Source organism: Medicago truncatula, chromosome 8 (genome assembly GCF_003473485.1).
Source record: "Medicago truncatula cultivar Jemalong A17 chromosome 8, MtrunA17r5.0-ANR, whole genome shotgun sequence".
NCBI classification, from domain to species: Eukaryota; Viridiplantae; Streptophyta; class Magnoliopsida; order Fabales; family Fabaceae; genus Medicago; species Medicago truncatula.
Window position 1 is genome coordinate 31,974,983 of NC_053049.1, and position 19,618 is coordinate 31,994,600.

At 33.4% G+C, this 19,618-nt stretch overlaps 1 protein-coding gene across 1 annotated transcript; it reads left to right on the plus strand.

Annotated features, from left to right (window-relative positions):
* Positions 1–3,587: 3,587 nt before the first annotated feature.
* Positions 3,588–10,584, plus strand: LOC25501492 (ASC1-like protein). The gene is made up of 7 exons (XM_013590731.3): positions 3,588–3,974; positions 5,023–5,252; positions 5,397–5,552; positions 6,472–6,657; positions 8,526–8,710; positions 9,213–9,276; positions 10,062–10,584. Exons 1-6 carry the CDS (start codon positions 3,837–3,839, stop codon positions 9,236–9,238), a joined length of 921 nt encoding a protein of 306 aa, XP_013446185.1. The 5' UTR covers positions 3,588–3,836; the 3' UTR covers positions 9,239–9,276; positions 10,062–10,584.
* Positions 10,585–19,618: the final 9,034 nt, after the last annotated feature.

The window sequence follows — 19,618 nt, forward strand, 5'->3', positions numbered from 1 at the left end:
TCATTTCATTAATACAAAAATAAAGGAAAAGATAAATAAATAAACAAAAGAAATTAATGATGTATTTTTATCATAATAAATAAACTATGTTTTTATCCCCGTGAGCTTAGCTCAGTTGGTAGGGATATTGTATATTATATGCAGGAGCTGGGGTTCAAACCCCGGACACTCCACTTCTCCACAATTAAATTGTGTGAGCTCTAGCCACTAGGCTACTTGACAAAAAAATAAATAAACTATGTTTTTCTACTACATATAAAAAGACATATATCAATTTTGGCAATTAAGATTTAAATAAATTTTTTTTAAATAGTGTACAATGCTGTTCACATTGTTGCGGTTTTGTTCTTGTTTTAATTGACTTAATTATTTTATTTTATTTTTGGTTACAAAAGAGGGCAAAAGCCTAAAGAAAAAACTAAATAACTAAACGAACATTCCTAGGCATGCAGGTCCCATAAATATCATCAAAGAGGAGACTATTGAGCTCATTAGAAGGGGTCTCCAAAACAACAAAATCCCAAGAATCCATGGTAAGGCTGGAATTAGCAAGCCAATCAGCACTTTTATTGATTTCTTGTCAAGTATGATGAATTTCAATGTGCCAACTACGGTCCAAAAGATTTCTGATACGTCGCATCAACGAAGGGATCGTCCCATTAGTCCTGCAGTTATTTCTAACTATGTCAATAAGCAATTTTGAATCGCCTTCCACACATAGATGTGAAACTCCATTCCGTCAAGCTAGCTCCAACCTCGAATAACCCCACATTTCTGCATGCAGAGCATCGCAAACTCCAATCTTGCACACAAATCCTTTGAGCAATTTGCCATTAGTGTCTAGGAGAAGACCACCGCACCCCACATGATTTCCATTCTCTTTGCACGCCCATCACAATTGAGTTTAATCCATCCTTCCTGAGGATGCTTCCAGCCAGTGAAAATTGGTTCAGCATGTCGAGGACCTGAAGAAGAGTATTGGTGTAGTCTTCGAAAGTTCTAGAGAAGGCTTGGATGACACTAGTTGGATTAGCTAGTCTTTGAAATTGGTGAAATTAATTATTTCTTTAAACAATACTTTAAATTTCTATTTCGATGGAATTTAATTTATTTATTTTAATTTTTATAAAAAATAATTAATCTTAATTAAAAAAGAAATAATAATTGATGTGGATCCAACAAGGATTCACCATATAAGGATCTTTGACCTAAGTGTAAATTTCTTGAATTGAGATAGAAAATGAAGGAAAATGATAGAAAATCTAAGAAAATTGACCAAACTAGGAATAGAAAGAAAACATACAAATGGAATTAGATGAGAAGTGGGAAGAACGATCGCCACATTCAAGATGAACGATAAGATCGAATCGCGGATCCGCCACAAGAATAAGATGCTCTTGATAAGGATCTAGAATTGGTTCATCCAAGAACCTAGAAGAGCAATTCTAACTCTCCCTTCAATCAAAGATTGAAAATATCAAATTGTATTAACCTCCTTCAAAATGATAACAAAGTTGTTATTTATATACCTACTCATAGGCCATCACATATAAGGCCCAATAAGGAACTAGAAAAAAAAACAAGGAGCATTATCCAACACTAAAATAAAAGTAATCTAATGTTTTTAAACTAAACACTATTACAATTAATATTCACTAAAGAGAGTGTAAGATAGTATGGATTATTATTGGGAACAATCTTGGTGTCCAAAAATAATGAGATTTGATCTTCAAGATTTTCCCTTAATTTCTTCACCCTAGCCCTTGTCATTGGGCCACCAACTCCTTTGATATCAACTTGTCGACTCTTGTAACTCGTTCCTTGATCCTCATTAATAATTAAAATAATTCAAATGCAGGATGAATTCATAACTAAAAAAGACAATATTAATCGATGTTCCAGAAGCATTAGTTAAGCCACTAAAACAAGTAAGATTTTTATAAAAAAAATTGTGTAATTATTATTTCATAAAAAAATTCAACCCCAAAAAGGTGTCACAATTATGAATCTACATATCATTTGGAGATTTATTGGAAATCATTCCAATGTATTATATGTTTATGAAAGGGTACATAAAAGAAGATTAAAAAAATAATCCCTGAAGATTCATCATTATGTGCACCATAGGGAAAATAAAGAAAGATAGAGGGTTGTGTGATTTGATGTGATCTAGTCGTCTTCTAATTTCTCTCTCTCTTAAATAAATCAATCAATCTGATCGTCAAGTGCAACTACATCTTTTGTTACATAAGTCATAATCGTAGTTTAGTTGAAATAACACAATCCATGTGGAGACAAAGTCTATAAATTTTACTATTTGTCGACGCACTAGTACAATTGTTAGAAAATTGTCATCATTATACTATTCTTCGTATCTCATGGTTGCTTAGCTTAAGGACGCCAAATGAGTAAAAGATGCGAGCGGGCCTCTTTGATTAAGGAAGGCAAAGGGGTAAAATGTGTAAACAAGCCTCTTTGATTTCTTCATGTTTGGTTTCAATTATATTTTCCATAATTTTTGGATAAGAAGTTTGATCCTTGCTTTGATTCGTATTGAAGGACAAGCATTATATAAGACACCAACCCTTTGTATAGGTGACATCAGTTTTGACTTCTTAGTAGTTGCTTAGTTTTTTTTTTTTAATCCACATCTCAACCGATTGGATCTTAGTTTTGCTAAACGAATGTAGTCCTTCTCAGATCTTCGAGGCGAAGGGGATTTGTTTCCTTGATCTTAGGCACGTTAAAGAGAATTGATAACAACTAGGGATTTGCTTTATGTGTCTTGACAGTTAGCATCGATAATTTTTGTCCCCTGAGATTGCAATAAAATTTAGATAGAAAGTGATAAGTTATAACCTACTTAAACTATCTTATCATAAACAGTTATAAGCTAATAAAAATAAACTATAAGTTTGTGTAAAAATAACAATTATCAAATAGGTCTTTTTAAAAAAAAAATCATATGAGCTTATAAATTATGAGTCATAAGCTCAAATTTATGTCTTACCAAACAGAACCTTAAATTAGCTTATAAGTTATTAGTGATCAACAATTAGCTATAAACTAACCTATATTAACTATCCAATGTCTTTATCAAACAAAATCATAATATATTTTAGTCTTGAATCGAGACATTGACTTATTTATTTTTAAAGAAAGAATATTAAAAAAGTTATTCTTTATGTATGATTGTTTGTTTCAAAGAATGCTAAACTTTTTTTTGATAGCAAAATGTTTTTAAAAAGGGTCTTCATTTTTTAAATCATTATGCTAATCAAGATTGTTCTCATCCGCAAAATTGTGAACTCAACTTCTAGTATTGGCGTAAGAACCTGTCAACTACCTCTTAACCAAATGATTTATAAGTTGTTGTTGTTGATTCGATGAAGTACAAAGTCCAACTCACCTAACCTTTTTTGATTGAATGACTATTATGGGTGTGCATACTACGGCTAACAGTTAGGAATTAAGAATTGACAGATATCCAACTCAACTGTGCATTGCATCTCACTGTCTTTATTCTCATTTCTAACACACACACACTCATATGTGGTGTGATCTCAAAATTCTCAATCCATTGTCAACTTGCAAGTAATAATAAATAAGTAAGTACACTTAAAAGGGTAAATTAGTAAAAGAATAAACAAACTGAAAAGCACAATAACCAAAAAGGGTATCATGATTCTCAACGCCCACAAACAAAAAACCACACCGAATAAACAGGACAGAAACATCATCACCTATTCTTTTCAACGATCTATCTTTCTCTTCTTTTTCTTTCTACTTCATTCATTTGTTTTTCAGATTCTCGATAAATAATAATAATCATTACCATGGATTTCATTGACCGATTCAATTCCATTGACTTTCACCATGAATCTTACCCTGCTTATCAAGATTTCTACCTTCTTCCTTTCTTCGCTCTCTTCTTCCCTTCCATTCGCTTCCTTCTTGATAGATTCCTCTTCGAGGTCAGTCACTGTTTCTCTCTCTGTTTCATTTTTTTTTTTAATTTTTTAATCCATTTGCTGTAACACCGACACTTCTGATAGAAAACGTCTGGTGTCAGGTGTCTACTCTAACACATGTTATGTTATGTCATTTATTTTAAATTATTATCGGTATCGACGCGTTTTGTATATGTTTGTACAAATGTAATTTTTTTATAGGTGAAAATTTTGGAGTTTTGTGTATTTTTTATAGTGGATTTTAATTTACTACTATGTGATATGTGATAGTTTCTGACAAGTAGTTATGTGATAGAGCATTGATAATTTATGCACCTGATTCTGAAAGAGTGAGGTTGTGAATTTGTTTCTTGTACGAATTAGAGGTGGTGGTGAATTTATTGAAAAGTTTTATGGCATTTATGATACCTTTTTCTATCATTAAAAGGGTTGTTTTATTATAGTATCATTACCTTTATATGTATCTATCGTTCTATGTATGTATATATACATATCAGTACTTTGGCAATGTTCAATTTAATGTTAGTGTACCTACCGCCGTCTACATCTTCACAAAATTGGTTGAGCTGTTTTTTTTATAATGTAGGAAGTGTTTACCATTTGTAGCTTAAAATTTTAAATGCAATGTATGCTTCATTTTTCTTCTTCTTACCATTGTGTAGTTTGGGTTATACCGGACATGACACTGACACGTCAACACCGATAATAATTTTAAAAAATCATATAATTCAATGTAATAACATGTGACAGTGTTGTGTCAGAGTTAGACACTAACATGTGTCGGACACCAGACATGCCTTTGATTAGAAGTGTCGGTGCTTTTGCGTGATGTAAACCTTTTGTCCCTCTTTGTTTCTCTATGGTCTTCATTACTTGTTTTGTCTAATAGTCTATGGATGAAGTTAAAAAGAGCATTTTTTTTTTTTTTTTCAATTTTGAAGTCCTGGTTTGCTTTGTTATCAAAATGTTATGATGCCTAAATTACCCTTTGTTGGGTATGGTCATTTATTTTGTATGAATTTTGTTAACCTGAAGTGAATGAAATTTGCAGAAAGTGGCAAGAAGATTGATATTTGGGAAGGGGAATGAGAAGCTTGACTATCAAACAGATGATAGAAGAAAGAGGATTAATAAATTTAAGGAATCAGCTTGGAAATGTATTTATTATCTTTCAGCTGAGGTTCTTGCTCTGTCTGTAACTTATGATGAACCTTGGTTTACCAATACAAGATATTTTTGGGTGGGACCGGGGAGTCAGGTCTGGCCAGATCAAAAAATTAAGTAAGCTTATTTCATTACATGTCCAACTAATGTGACAATTCAGTTGCAATGTTAGTCTGTAATTTTTTATCATTTTATCTTTATATGAATTTTATATTAAAGTTAAGCTTGTTGATAGAGTAGTGTGACCTTATGACATTTCAGGTTGAAATTGAAGACAGTCTATATGTATACTGCTGGATTTTATTCGTACTCCATTTTTGCTTTAATATTTTGGGAAACAAGGCGCTCGGACTTTGGGGTTTCTATGAGTCATCATGTTGCCACTGTCATTCTCATTGTGTTGTCTTACATTTTTAGGTATGTTTTTCATTGACTCAAGTATGTCTTGTTATCCAAGTTTTTTCCTGTGAAATATGATTTTTTTGGCAATACTGTTTTGTAATTGTTTGATATGTCTGGATTTACTTCATTTCAAGCTCTTGATCAAAAGAGTTGAATGTGCCAATTGTCTCATGTTTTTCAGTAGATTAATATGCCTTTTCACGTAGACCTCGCTGGTTATGAGCTATGTACTACAATGAATTTTTTAACTTTCTGAGTCTTAATGGAAAACAAAAGGTAAAAGTTAAACTCTATTTTAAAATTTGAAAAAGAACATTCTAACCAACAGAGACACACATGCAAAAACACACATACACTTGAGAGACAGTGAGAAAACTCTTGACCTAATAATACACTATGTAGTTCTATAATACACTGTATTAGCCTTGCTATACATAGCTGGTCCCAAGCCCGGGTAAAAGGAGAGGGTTGTGTTAGGCCTCTACAACCAACGTAAAACTCTGTTGAACCTCTTGTTAGATGAGGATGTTGCGTTGGATGTGTGGTAAGACTAGATGGGATAGGATTAGAAATGATACCATTAGAGAGAGAGTTGGGGTGGCATCTATAGTAGAAATAAATGGTGGAAATGGTTTGGGCATGTAGAGAGAAGACTTGTAGATTTTGTAGTAAGGAGAGTAGATCAGATGGAGGATAGTCAAATCACAAGAGGTAGAGGAAGCCTAGAAAAACTATAAGAGAAACTGTTAGGAACGATTTAGAGATTAATGAGTTGGATCCAAATATGGTTTATGATAGAACATTATGGCGTAATTTGATCCATGTAGCCCACCCCATTTAGTGGGATAATGCTTGGTTGTTGTTGTAGTTCTATATAATTTAATTATATTTTTCTTTGATAGTTTCCTGTTACAGCATTGTGTTTCTTTTCTAGGTTTGCTCGTGTTGGATCAGTTGTTTTAGCAATTCATGATGCTAGTGATGTGTTTCTCGAGATAGGGAAAATGTCCAAATACAGTGGTGCTGAAACAATGGCTAGCAGTGCGTTTATTCTATTCGTTTTATCTTGGGTCATATTGCGCCTCATTTACTACCCATTCTGGATTCTTTGGAGTACAAGGTTTGTATTAGTTCATTTTGCAATTTACATTTTATTTCTACTTTCTATTATATTTTCTGGTCCTCGCCTATTTATCATGTGAATTCTTATCTTGGTCAATAAATATAGGATGTCCTCGTAATACATATACTTAATGAAAGTGAAAAAAATTACTGTTATGCATTCTGAAAGGATGATAGCCCTTGTTTCTCTTCAAATTCAAGTTGTTTTCTTTTGAATATATTTACATATTTTTCCAATTGGATACACTTGTAACAAAATGGTAGCTGTACTGGTTTAGTATTTCATCCCTTTAATTTTTCTTCATAAGGGTTATCTTTTAATGTATATTAGGGCCTTTATCACGTGTTTGGAGAAGCTTATTACTTTTAGAGGTGGTTTATATTAATGTATTGGGGGTACAACAATGGTTCAGTATCTTGTAATTTTATAGAGCAGTTACGGTATTCATATATGTCAAATCATGCATGCTTTGTTATAATTTAAAGATAAAAAGGGCAAAGAGCAACCCGGTGCACTAAAGCTCCCGCATACGCAGGGTCTGGGATGGGTTCCCACCATTTGGTGTATTGTACGCAGCCTTACCCTGTTTTTTAAACAAGAGGCTGTTTCCAGGACTTGAACCCGTGACCTTCCAGTCACACGACAACAACTTTATCAGTTGCGCCAAGGTTACCCCTCTAAAAAAAAAAAGATACTCGTGAAAATTTAACCAGTTACAATAAGTACCAGAGAGAAAATATCTCCATGTTTAAGGAAAATTGCGAAGCCATTTTATTGGTATGGTTAGTTTCACTATAGGTTTTATTGATTCTTGGCATTCTCCTCGTAGCCTTGTTTCATTTAAGAAGTAGTGTTGTATTATACCCTTGGTTCTTATGACATATGACGTCCTATGGAGATTCTAATCTAAACTGTTTAGGAGTTTTGCAAAAATCTACTGGGGTAATGTTAATATACACACGAGAATGGATCCAATCCTCTCATGTGAGTTTTTCAGTTAATTAGCTCATGGTGAAAATTGTGTCAATCTCTGCGTAAATATTTTCATAAATTTTGGTTGAGGCCTAGCTATTTAATGTTTGAGAAGAGATAAAGGCATAATTTTCACATGAGAAGTTATGTACCTGTGTCATACATAAAAAGTTAAAGAAACAGAGTCAACTCTGCCTGCATCATTGAATTTACATCTAGACCTTGCATTATTATTTTTATATTTCCTTCCCTGTCTCTGCTAGAGTTGTATCCACTCCAGAGTTTCAAATTTTTAATGTAAATGGCACCAGGTTTTATTGATAGGGACAGATTGGCTTGCTCAACCGGTTTGTTTGGTTGATCCCATCGTCCTAATGGTGTATTTTCTCTATAACTTGTTTGCTTTTAAGCCAATTGTTATTGTATTAAGCCCTTGTAGGTTTATTAGAATCCTTCTTATTCTAAAAAAACTTGTCAATCAATCCATTCATGCTCTCCTTTTTATACTGTCCATTATTAATTGTTCTTTTTAGTCATTACAAGATGTGTTCATGTTTGACTTGTGAAAAATCAAGGATAAAGGCATATGATAGGATTGTGGGTACTAGTTTTCAATGTTTTACGTACTTTGACATAGAATTCATCCGAAAAATATGGAAACTTCCATTGAGGTAATGTTTAGATGTCTTGTCTGAGAAGAATTATAAAATAAAATCTGTCCTCACGGGATGGTTCTAAGTCCTGAGTCTTACTTTAAGCACAATAGAAGAAACTTGTTTCCATCAACCAAAATTTTAACAATTCAATATAAGTAGTAATACTAGATCTGTCCTTTGTTCTTATGATATAGCATTGTCTGCTCAAGTGATTTACTTTCTTCTCTTTTATGCTAGCTATGAAGTTCTGCTCACCTTGGATAAGGAAAAGCACCAAGTGGAAGGTCCAATATATTATTATATATTCAATAGTCTTCTATACTGCTTGCTGGTTATGCATATTTATTGGTGGGTGTTGATATATCGGATGCTTGTTAAACAAATCCAAGCAAGAGGAAAACTTAGTGAAGACGTTCGATCTGGTAAGTTGAATGTCTGCCTGGCTTCCTTATCAAATCTTTGATGAAGTTGAGAAAAATTCTGAAAATCATAATCCATATGAAGTCTTTTAAATAAATAATATATCATGATTGTAGAAGTTCTGGCTTGAGTACCTCTCAAAATTAAAAGTTCTAGCTTGAGTTATTATCAACTCAACTTCGATTTAAAGTGTTGTTATTTGACTTATGCTTATGTTATTCACAGCCTTTTGTTTAATTCACTCATTGAACGGGGATACTGAAGTTACTAATTGACATCAGAATATGATCTTACGACTTCTTTGTGACATGACATGATCCCTTTGATGTGTTTTTCATATAATCAAAAATTGATTGTTTTTTATTCAACCAATTAGAATTTGTTGCAGTTGCAATATTGCTTTAGTTTGTAAATATTTTAAACTAAGAGGCTATGTGTGAATTGCTTAACACAACTTCTTTAACTGTTTATCTGATCACAAACTGCTACATTCTCTTTATGCAGATTCAGAAGATGAACACGAAGATTGAGTGGGAAAGCAAAAGCATTATATAATCACAATGCGAAGGTGAATTGAAAGTAGTGGCAACTTTTTTTTCACCCTAGACATAATGAATATAATCATCACCTTTCATGTGGATGAAAAATGTTGGCAACACACTTTTTTAGTACAAGTTTTATTATTATTGGCTAAAATTCATGCCAGCCCTGTCAATTAAGAAGTGAGACTCAGGTTCTGTGTAGGAGAGGAAGAGGGTTTTGGAGGTAGGTGAGGGAAAGAGAGATAAACCCCACATTTAAGTTGGAGGACTATCCTTCATTACCTTTCTCTTTCCTCCTTCCTATTTTCCAAAGCCCTTCCCTCCTAAACTCCCAAACATAACCTCAGTTAAATGTGGCCTGGCAATGGTGTGTTGAAAATAATATATAAAGAGTTAATTGGTATCATCCCTCTTTACACAAATGATTTTTGAATTGTTAAGTTATCCATATTATGTCCAGAATAGGTCAAATTTCCGATACCTATATTATAAACTAGAAGTTGTCAATATATTTCCACCACTATTTTTAACAGTTGAAGCCAAGGTTGTTAAAATCGAGTTTTAATTTAAAAAAGAAAATGGTTTAAGCCGTTGCTCATTTCTCTCTCAATGCCTGTTTCATACTTTCGTTTAACCTTTTGTGCTAGCATTACATCATTGGAGGCCTAAGATAGAATTTAAATTCATGTTTATTAGTTGAGATATAGAGAATTTCAAAATGAGATACAACCTTAGTTTCTTAATATCAATTATGCTTAATGGATTTTTCATGGTCCTCAAGGGAAATGCTGTTTGGTTTTATTTCTTGCAGATGAATCGGTTGCCTCCAAACGTTTTTATGTGCATTTTGCCACAATGTCAACCATTTTCAAATGTTCATTCAAATTGGAGGGAATTGTATTTATACGGAATTCGAGAATATAGACTACGGAGCTGATTTAAAGGGGAAGCCGGTAGAGAGAATTTTCAATCTTGTAAGTTATTGTTCTATGCAGCACCACAAAGTTCAGGTCTGCCGCATGCCATTTTGTTATAATGGTTTGACTTGCTTGAATATTTTCCCCTCAAGGCCTCATCATTCATTCAAATTTTCCAAGTACAAGTTTGAAGGACTGTGATAATTAATGTATACTATTTCTTGCACAAATTTTATCCTTTGGTTTCCATATTGGAGATCGAAATTGTTGTCCTTAACCTGCACAAAATTACTAGTCTTGTTAAACTTATTGTTGACTTTAGGATTTTTTTTCTTCTTCTAATTTATCAAAGAATGTCTATTTGTTTATAATGATATATCAGATCCACGGAGCCTCATGTGAACACTCCATCCTTCATATGCCACATCATGCAAACTTTGTGAATTTACAAGATATCAGTGGTGTCAGTTTCCAAACCATCTCAATTTTAACCACTCACATAATTTTTCTGTTACAATTGCAATGTTACAATGTAATAATGGAAACTTTTACCCTCCCAGTCACCAATTCCAAAATAAGAGGTAGGAAAATTTAATGGGTGGTCACAACTCTTAGTCCCCATGGAGCAACAACCATGTACAATTTAATCAAAATAAGAACTCCTGCATACATAGGCTCTGAGGTGGACCACATTTGTAACAAAGTGTCGTTCATATATCACATATATGCTTCAGTTTGAGGATTGTTAGAAAGCATATTTAACATGTGTTTATTATATAGTAAGAGATAGCAAGGAATTGTGTATATCCTTACTCTAATTAAGGATTCTTTTGGCGTGAATCAGATATCTTTAGCGTGTAATTGTAGAGACTGGTTTTTCGTGTGCGGGTAGTAAAGCTCACTCTAATTAGGGATTTGATTTATCCTTTCCAACTATTAATAATATATTTCGTGGTCATTTAGCACACAAACGATCAATTAATCCATTTGTACAAATCTCACATTTGAAGATGAGAAATTCTTATGTGAACTCTTACCCAACACAACATTCTTACACCCAACTAATTAAAATCAAACACCTCATTAAAATAATAAAAAGAATTAATATCAGAATTTTTTTTTATTATTTTTAATATTTCTCTCTCCTTTTTCCACTTTCTTTAACCGACAAGAACCACACACCACCATTTATGTTTCCATTTCCTTAATTAAAATCACACTCTTTTTTAAAGTTAATAACATGTGTCATATTTTTATTGGTTGGGTGTAAGAATAATGTGTTTGGTGAGAGTTCATGCAAGAATATCTCTTTAAAGTTTCCACTACGATATTAGAAGAGTAAATTACGACCCCATCCTTTCAAAGATAACTGGATCTCCTCTCTTATTTCAAAATATATCGAGCCTCCCTTTAAAGATGCTCAACTATATATTTTGATTCGATTTTATATTTTTCATGTTAACTTTCATTTACTGCAATAGATCTTGGCTTTAATTTTTTTTTTTGAAGAAACTAATCTTGGCTTTAATTTCTTCTACGTTGTTTATCCAGTTTTATTCAAATTCAACTCAAATTATTAAAATGATATCTAATTTAAAATGACAACAAAATTTTATAATTCATCACATTTTATTAATTGAAATGATGTCATAATATATTTACATTAGCATAACACTATGTAGTATAAAATGTTCACAACTAAAATTAAATTTGTAGCACAAACAGATGGAGGAAGAAAGGACAAGACTTGTTATCCCTCTCACGCACCCTGCAAATAATTTGGGAACACACGATGATTGAGTAGAAGATTTTTGCTTGGAGACTTTTCCGTAACAGGCTTCCGACGAAAGATAATCTTCAGAGGCGTCATGTGCTCCAAAATGACGACATTCAATGTGTCGGAGAGGATGTGGTTTGGAGGAGTCTGCGAATCACTTGTTTCTTGGCTGCACTACTTTCTGTAACGTATGGTATCATCTCTTTCATTGGTTAGGCATTACTTTGGTTCCTCCAGAAGGGTTAGGCGAGCACCTTCTTCAATTTGGTCACTTGTCCGGGCTGCCGCGGTCTACATATCCGTACTTAAAATTGATATCGTGTGTGTCTGGGTTATGTGGAAGGAAAGGTAACAAACTTTTTAATCATAAGGCATTGGTTCCAAAACAAATATCAGACAAGGTAAAATTGCTATCTTTCTAGTGGTTGAAGGCGGGTCTCATTACTTTCGCTTTTAGCTATTATGACTGGTGGAGGCATCCTTTATCTTGTATCCGTCTCGTATACAAACTTGAGGGATATTATCTTTTTGTACGCCTTGTGCGAGATGAATCACTCTCTTTGAATTAATATATTGCATTTTGGCTTGTTCAAAAAAAAAAGATGTGGGGGGGGGGGGGGGGGGGCTGAATTGAACATTCCCATATTCAAATAGATATGACATACAAGTTGATGCTAGACAACTCACTTTGACCATTCATACTAAGTTACTAACTCCACAAGAAGACACGTTGACTCTTTGTATGAAAGGCTAACAATCAAACATTGACATCATAACCGCCCCAAAAGAAAAGTAAGAAAGAAAATGAGAGAATATGAGTTCGAATAAAAAATTGTGAAGAAAGAGGGGCTATTTATAAGAATGATCATTCAACCTTGGTCAAACCAACCTTGTTGACGAAGAAAACGTCCACAGTCCGACACATTTTAGATTATAAAATCCGAAATCATTCCCATATGATTTCAAATTATATAATCTGAAATATGCTAAAATTGTGTAAAAACCCCGTGCTTTATAAATTTAAGAAAATCCTAGGACCATAAACAGAATAGAGTTCATGGGTTCAATGATAAGGTTTAAGAAAATGTTGACCACATAAAATCTTGCATTTAATTGGTTCAAATTATTTCAAACTATATAATCTGAAATATCACAAATACACTTCATATTATATAATCTTACGGGAAATTTAAGAATGTTAGAGGGCAGGTGAGAAATGAATACAACAAAAAAAATCTCAAAATTTTTTAACAAGGGTTAAATGAAAATTAATGGAAAAATATAAATTTGGATCAAAATATATAATTGAACATCTTTGAATAGGGATAGCAATTAGACCCAGGTTCGATGGATACCCGCAAAAAATACTCGTAATGGGTAGGGTAAAACTCCGTTTTCATGGGTCTGGGTATCACCCACAAAATTTAAATGGGTATGAGTAAGGGTAAGAGTAACGGTATTATACTGCCTAGTCCCGTAACCCGCATATACATATTTATATAATATGATAAATAATTTATTTATTTTTGGTGTATAATTAACTAATTTATTTAGCTATTTAAGCCTAAGCCTAAACCTAAAAACTACTTAATACAATAACCGATCCCTCCTGCTGGTATATAATTTTTGAAGGATGTTTTGGATGTTTTTTATTTTGTTAAATAATACGATTCGTACTATTTTATGAGTTGATTTGAAAATTTTTGAACCATAGTTTTACTTCAGTTTTGATATTTTTATCATCTTTTCATAGTTAAAATGCGGGTAATAGGTACGGGTATGACCACTAAGGCCATATGGTATGAAGAAGGACACTAAAGTTACTGCCCACGAAGGTACAGACTCTGGTACAAGTATTTTTTACAAATGCGGATATGGAGAAGGGCACTGTAATACCCTACCGCTAGGGTATCCATTATCATCCTTATCGTTGAATGTAGAACAACTTATGTTCTGAAATAAGAGGAAAGATGGTTGAAATATCATTATTTCTTAACGGAGGGATGAGTAATTTACTCATACTAGAAATACTTCCATTTGATTCAATACCTTAATATAGAAACAGGAATTGATGTTTAGAATGAGTGTTTAACAAATTCTCAGCAAAAGGAATGAATCTCAACAATAGGTCTTGCCAAGGTCGTTGTCCCCAAAGTAAGTTGGGGACTCACAGCTTAAGATCCTTTTTTTTTTTCTTCTTGAACAAGCATAATTATTAATGAATTTACAATTGTTTAAATGTTTGAAAACTATAAGTATTTTTATCCGCACGGTCAGAAAAAAATTGAGAAATGGACTAATTTTTTTTTTTTAGGATATTAAGTTTGGGGGAGAGATATGATCATAGAATAAAATTGGCTTAAGAAGAATTGATTATATAAACTAATTCATATTGTTTCAATATTATAACGTATTTGAATCCTCGTGGGGACATTATCGTTATTCCTTAGATAAAGTTAAGAAATTAATTCATTAAGATTAAACTCAACACCTCAAAAACTAGAGTATATGGTGTCATAAAAAAATTGTCTGAAAAGAGAATTTCTATTCGGTTAATTAAAAGTTCGTATTATGAAATTCATGATACTTGTTGCTTATATTAATTTTGTAGCTACGTAAGATGAATATCAATTAATGTGGACATTCACGACATGGTATTGTGCAATTGAAGAAAATTTGTTTCGATAGACACGAGCGTAGATGGTCTGCAAAGTTATAAAATTCACTAAGTGAGTTTTTATATTTAAAATACAATTAATCGAATCATTTTTGGGATTAAGTTTTGGTTTAACTTCTCTTTGTATGAATTAAGATATTTTTCAGTTTTATTTTCAAATGATGATTGATTGTTTTTTTATTTGAAAATTCGGTATCCCATTCACGAATCGACAAATGATGATTGATTGTATCTTTTAATTTCTTACATTTTTAATCCTGGCTTGTGCAACCTACCATTGTTTAAATTTTAAATTTTTGGAAAACTATAAGTTTATTTTTTCCGTGGGTTAAGAAAATTTTGAGACATGAACTACTTTGTTTCTTTCAGAATATTAAGTTTGGGGGGATATATATGATAATAGAACAGAAGTGACCGAAGAAGAATTGATTCTAAACTTCTAAACTAATTCATATAGTTTTAATGTTTAACATATTTGAATCTTCATGGGGTCATCATTGTTCTTCCTCTCAACACCACAAGAACTATAGTATACGGTGTCATAAAAAATTGACTGAGAAGATAATTTTTTTTAAGAAACTAAGCAAAATATATTAATTAAAAAATCAGTCCCTTAAGTACAAGATGTGCCGAAAGGAGCTAAAAAGTTTAGTTACAAAGCAACAAGGCTAAACTCAACCAAAAATCAACAAACAAAATAGACATTACATGACCGTCTATAAACAACTTAAAGGATTTTGTCTCTAAAAGGAATAATCAAAAGCGAACATGATAAAGTTTGCTTTCAACCACCAAAATGTTTGAAGCTTAACCCTTTCAAGAAGAGCATCTAGATGATCACTGTGATTTTGGAAAATTCTTCTGTTACGATCTTTCCATATAACAAATAAGACAGAAGTCCAGATAATAGGAAAGTTGTCCTAGAATTCTTTGAGAAACCTACAAGGGCACAAAACTGATTAGCATGTATATGTAAATTGTAACGCCCACTTCCGTTTAATCGTTATTTAATTGAGTTTAGGCAATTATATTATAATTATATAGTATATGCATGATTTTGTTATGTTTTGGTATGTTTTGATGATTTATGATGATTTGATTGATGACGTGATAAGTTATGAGTTTTGGAGGATTTGATTATGATATGAGATTTATTTTATTGTTAAATAGAATAAAGATTTGAAAATAATATAAAATATTTAGTTGAGGGCTGTTTTGATATTTTAGATAGTTTTGGGGGAGAAAGGGAGATAAGATAAGTTATTAGAAAGAGGTATAAATAGGAGAAGACCTAATATTTTAGAAACTCATTGTACGTGAAAACTTTTTGAAAAAGGGAGAAAAGCTTAGAGAGGAGCAAGAGACCAAGAGTGCTGCGATTTTCTTCAAACAAGGTAAGGGTGAGACTAATAATTCAATAATGTTATTTACTGTAATTCTGATGATTAGTTGACAAAGTTAGGATTGATTTAGAGAAGTTTTGGAATTAGGTCAAAACCCTAAAAATTGATGATCAAACGGTAAAACTTGTTTAGATTGATGTAGAAACCGTCCTTTAACCTTAGAACATGTTTAGGATGGATTATGGAATCAAAATTAGGCTTTGAACCATGTTGTGTGATGGATTTTTGAGAAAAACCCTAGTCTGCCCGTGCTTCTGTTCATCGCTCGCCACGGCGAGTGATGATCCTCGCCTCGCGAGTGATGAACTTCATCGCTCGCCACGCGAGCCCCTTCCCTTCGCCTCGCGAGTTGTTTGGTGCAACTCGCCATGGCGAGCAACCTTTCCTCGCCTCGCGAGCTTAGGCAGAGTGCATGTCATATTTCGTGTTTCGACCTTTTTAGTTGAATCTTGTATGCCTTTGAGTACCTGAACATACCTAGTATTGATTAGGAATGAATGTAGGATCAGAGGGAACCCAAAACAACCTTAGTTTGGGAGTTGAGTGGTACTCGCCATGGCGAGTAAGTACTCTCGCCTCGCGAGTACAACCAGAATGAACTTGTTTATGTGTTTATGCGATCTGTGTCGCACTTGTTGATCAAGAGTGAACCCCTAACTGGTAATGAGACTTAGTGATGTCGTTTAATGCAGACTGTAGAGTTGTTTAAGTTATATTAATATTAATTGAATATGAACTATTGTATTGTATATTCATGCAAGATAAGAAGATGTGATAATGATACAAATTATGTGCTTTGATATAATGATATCATCTTGTTATGTGACCTGTTTATGCTGCTTCCGTTATTTAACTAAGTGCATAATTATATGATGAAGTTTAGCTCCAAATTATTGGATGCATGTTGATAAGTTGATTACGATGTTTTGTTCATATGTGTCCATGCATAGCATATCATTGAGCTTAGTCCTCACCACGAATATTAGGAGCTTTGTCCTCCGCACGTTTTATAGGAGCTTTGTCCTCCGCACGATTAAAGTATATTAATACTTATGATGACGATTGGTACCACATGCATATAAGGAGTCTAGGAGCATTGTCACATTGTCATGATTAAGATGCCTTGTTGATAATGAATGAATATGTGATTATGTGATAAGTGTTTATTGATTATGTTACGTTGTTCATAATGAATTGGATATATGATTACGTGATAATTGTTTAGCATTTATGCAAAGTTAATAATGGAATGATTATGATGTTAATTTATGATTCGCAATTACATTGATTAATGTTATTTTATTATGAAATCTCACCCCTTCTGCTTGAAAATGTTGCCCTTCGTATGGGTAACTTGCAGGTGATCGTGCTTAGTGTGCAGTTGCCGTCGTGAGTGGCCTTGCCTTCACTGTGTCGTCTAGGTCGCTCTGATACGTAACGGGATGGGGTTTTATACTATAACATGCTTCATTCTCTTACGTGAACTGCCATGAATATTTACTGTTTTGATTAACTCTTTTGAGATACTTGTTGGGCCTGCGTGCCAAAACGTTTCATGAATTATGGTTAAGATTTTCCGCTGCAAATGTTTAAGATATTGGTTAAATTATTATTTAACTGTTGGATTACGTTATATGTGATATCCCGTTGTTTGATGTTTACTCTGATAAATGTTATGTTTTTAAAGAAATTTTAAATATTGGGAAAACGGGGTGTTACATAAATTGCCATGTAAAACCGTAACAATACTAAGCCAGTGCGATATCAAGAGCCAAAGTCGATCATAATGATCGCATTGAAAGAACAAATGATCCCTTTCCTCCTCCTTATCACACAAGGCCACACAAGATATATTATTAGCTGGAAGGACATTCCTTTTGCTTAAATTGTCCTTTGTAGCAAGTCTATTCAGAAAGAGACGCCAGACAAAAATGTTAACATTTAATGGTACCGCTTTAAGCCATAAAAATTGATTAGAATTTACGTTGATGTTATTGATGTTGGTGTCCACCGCCGTTAAGAAACAATAAGCTGAATGCACCGTATAACTATGAGACGAATGAAGTCTCCACACCCATCTATCAGACAAGTCTACCTGTAAAACAAAGTTAGACAACCTCTCGATGCACTCCCCCACCAACTCTTCCTCCCACGCAAATAATATCCGCCTTCGCCTTCACGCACCCCCATCAGTCCCCCAACCTAGCAAACACATCTCCCTCACCGTGGCCCCTTTATGATCTGACAACTCAAATAGCCTAGGATAAGACACAACTAACGGAACATCTAACAGCCATGGATCCTCCCAAAACATGGTTGAACGACCATCTCCTACCTTCCTAACAATGTTATCAAGCAACCCCTAGCATCCGCAAACCCACACCAGATCGAATTTGGTTTAAGTGACGCCACCAAATCGATCCGACTCCCTCACCAAACCGCACCCTCCCTCCAACCACACCGTACTTCACTTGAAGCACCACATTCCACAAACTCTCCCTCTCCTCCAACACCCTCCACACCCATTTCCCCAAAAGAGAAATGTTAAACTCTCGCAATCTTTTCACCCCCAAACCTCCATCCTTCTTTTTCAAACAAATAGTATCCCATTTGATCCAAAATATTTTTCTAAAATCCTCACCACCCCAAAAGAAATTAATAAAATAGAGTCACAAGACACAAGATAATTAGGGATAGATTACAATTAAGGTGAGATTACATACCAACCCATCCCTCTCACTCGGGGCGGGATTTCCAACAAGATGGTCTATGCATTATTTTTATTTTGTTGCTAATAGATGGTATAGGCATTTTAGATGGTAGAAGCAAAATATAATTTATATCCCATATAGTTCATTCATATTCATATATTATAAGCATATCTAAAATGCATGCAAACCTCCAACGATATAAGAATCAAATCTTCGTATGTTTACATAAGATCGTTTAGATGAAATGACACGAGTCTCTTTTATATTGGATTTAAATCTAGCATCGGTCTACGCCAAAAAAAAACCTTCATAGGCCTGTACCAAAAAATAAATGAATAAAATCTTATTTTGGTAAAAAAAATAAAAGGAAGTTGGAGTTTTTCTTTTTTTTTAGGGTATGAAGTTGGAGTTTTAATCACGTGTAGTTAATTTCTGAAAATCATGTTGATTTGAAACATTCAATATTTGATCATACGCAGATTCACCAAAATTTCATAAAGCGTTACATTCCTTTTTGTTTTCCTAGGTCATTCATGCTTTTGGGGTGTTGTTATTACTGAAATCACTGTTCCTTTAGGTGAGTTCTTTTGTAATCACCAATGTGTTTTGTTGGATCTGTTTTTGTTCTTATTCTCTTTCTAGGTATTCTATGTTTTGGTTATAGCTACAGAATTTTCATTCCATGATGTTTTTGTTATTATTATAGATGTTTTTTTTTTAATAGTTTGTTAATAGTTAATCAGTTCTATCAAGAATTGTAATAGTTATCGTGCGTGTGACGTAGTTCTAAATTGTGGTTGTGGTTTACGCGGCAAACCTTGATATTTTGGTGAAATGCGCGCCAAAAGCGATTGCAATTGTCATTGTGTTGTCGTTGTAGAGA

What these genes read in the sequence shown, in the direction of transcription:
- LOC25501492 (XM_013590731.3), top strand. Translation starts at nt 3,837, where the DNA reads ATGGATTTCATTGACCGATTCAATTCCATTGACTTTCACCATGAATCT. An exon ending in TGGCCAGATCAAAAAATTAA is followed by an intron (nt 5,253 to 5,396) that starts GTAAGCTTATTT and finishes ATGACATTTCAG; the next exon opens with GTTGAAATTGAAGACAGTCT. An exon ending in TAGTGAAGACGTTCGATCTG is followed by an intron (nt 8,711 to 9,212) that starts GTAAGTTGAATG and finishes CTCTTTATGCAG; the next exon opens with ATTCAGAAGATGAACACGAA.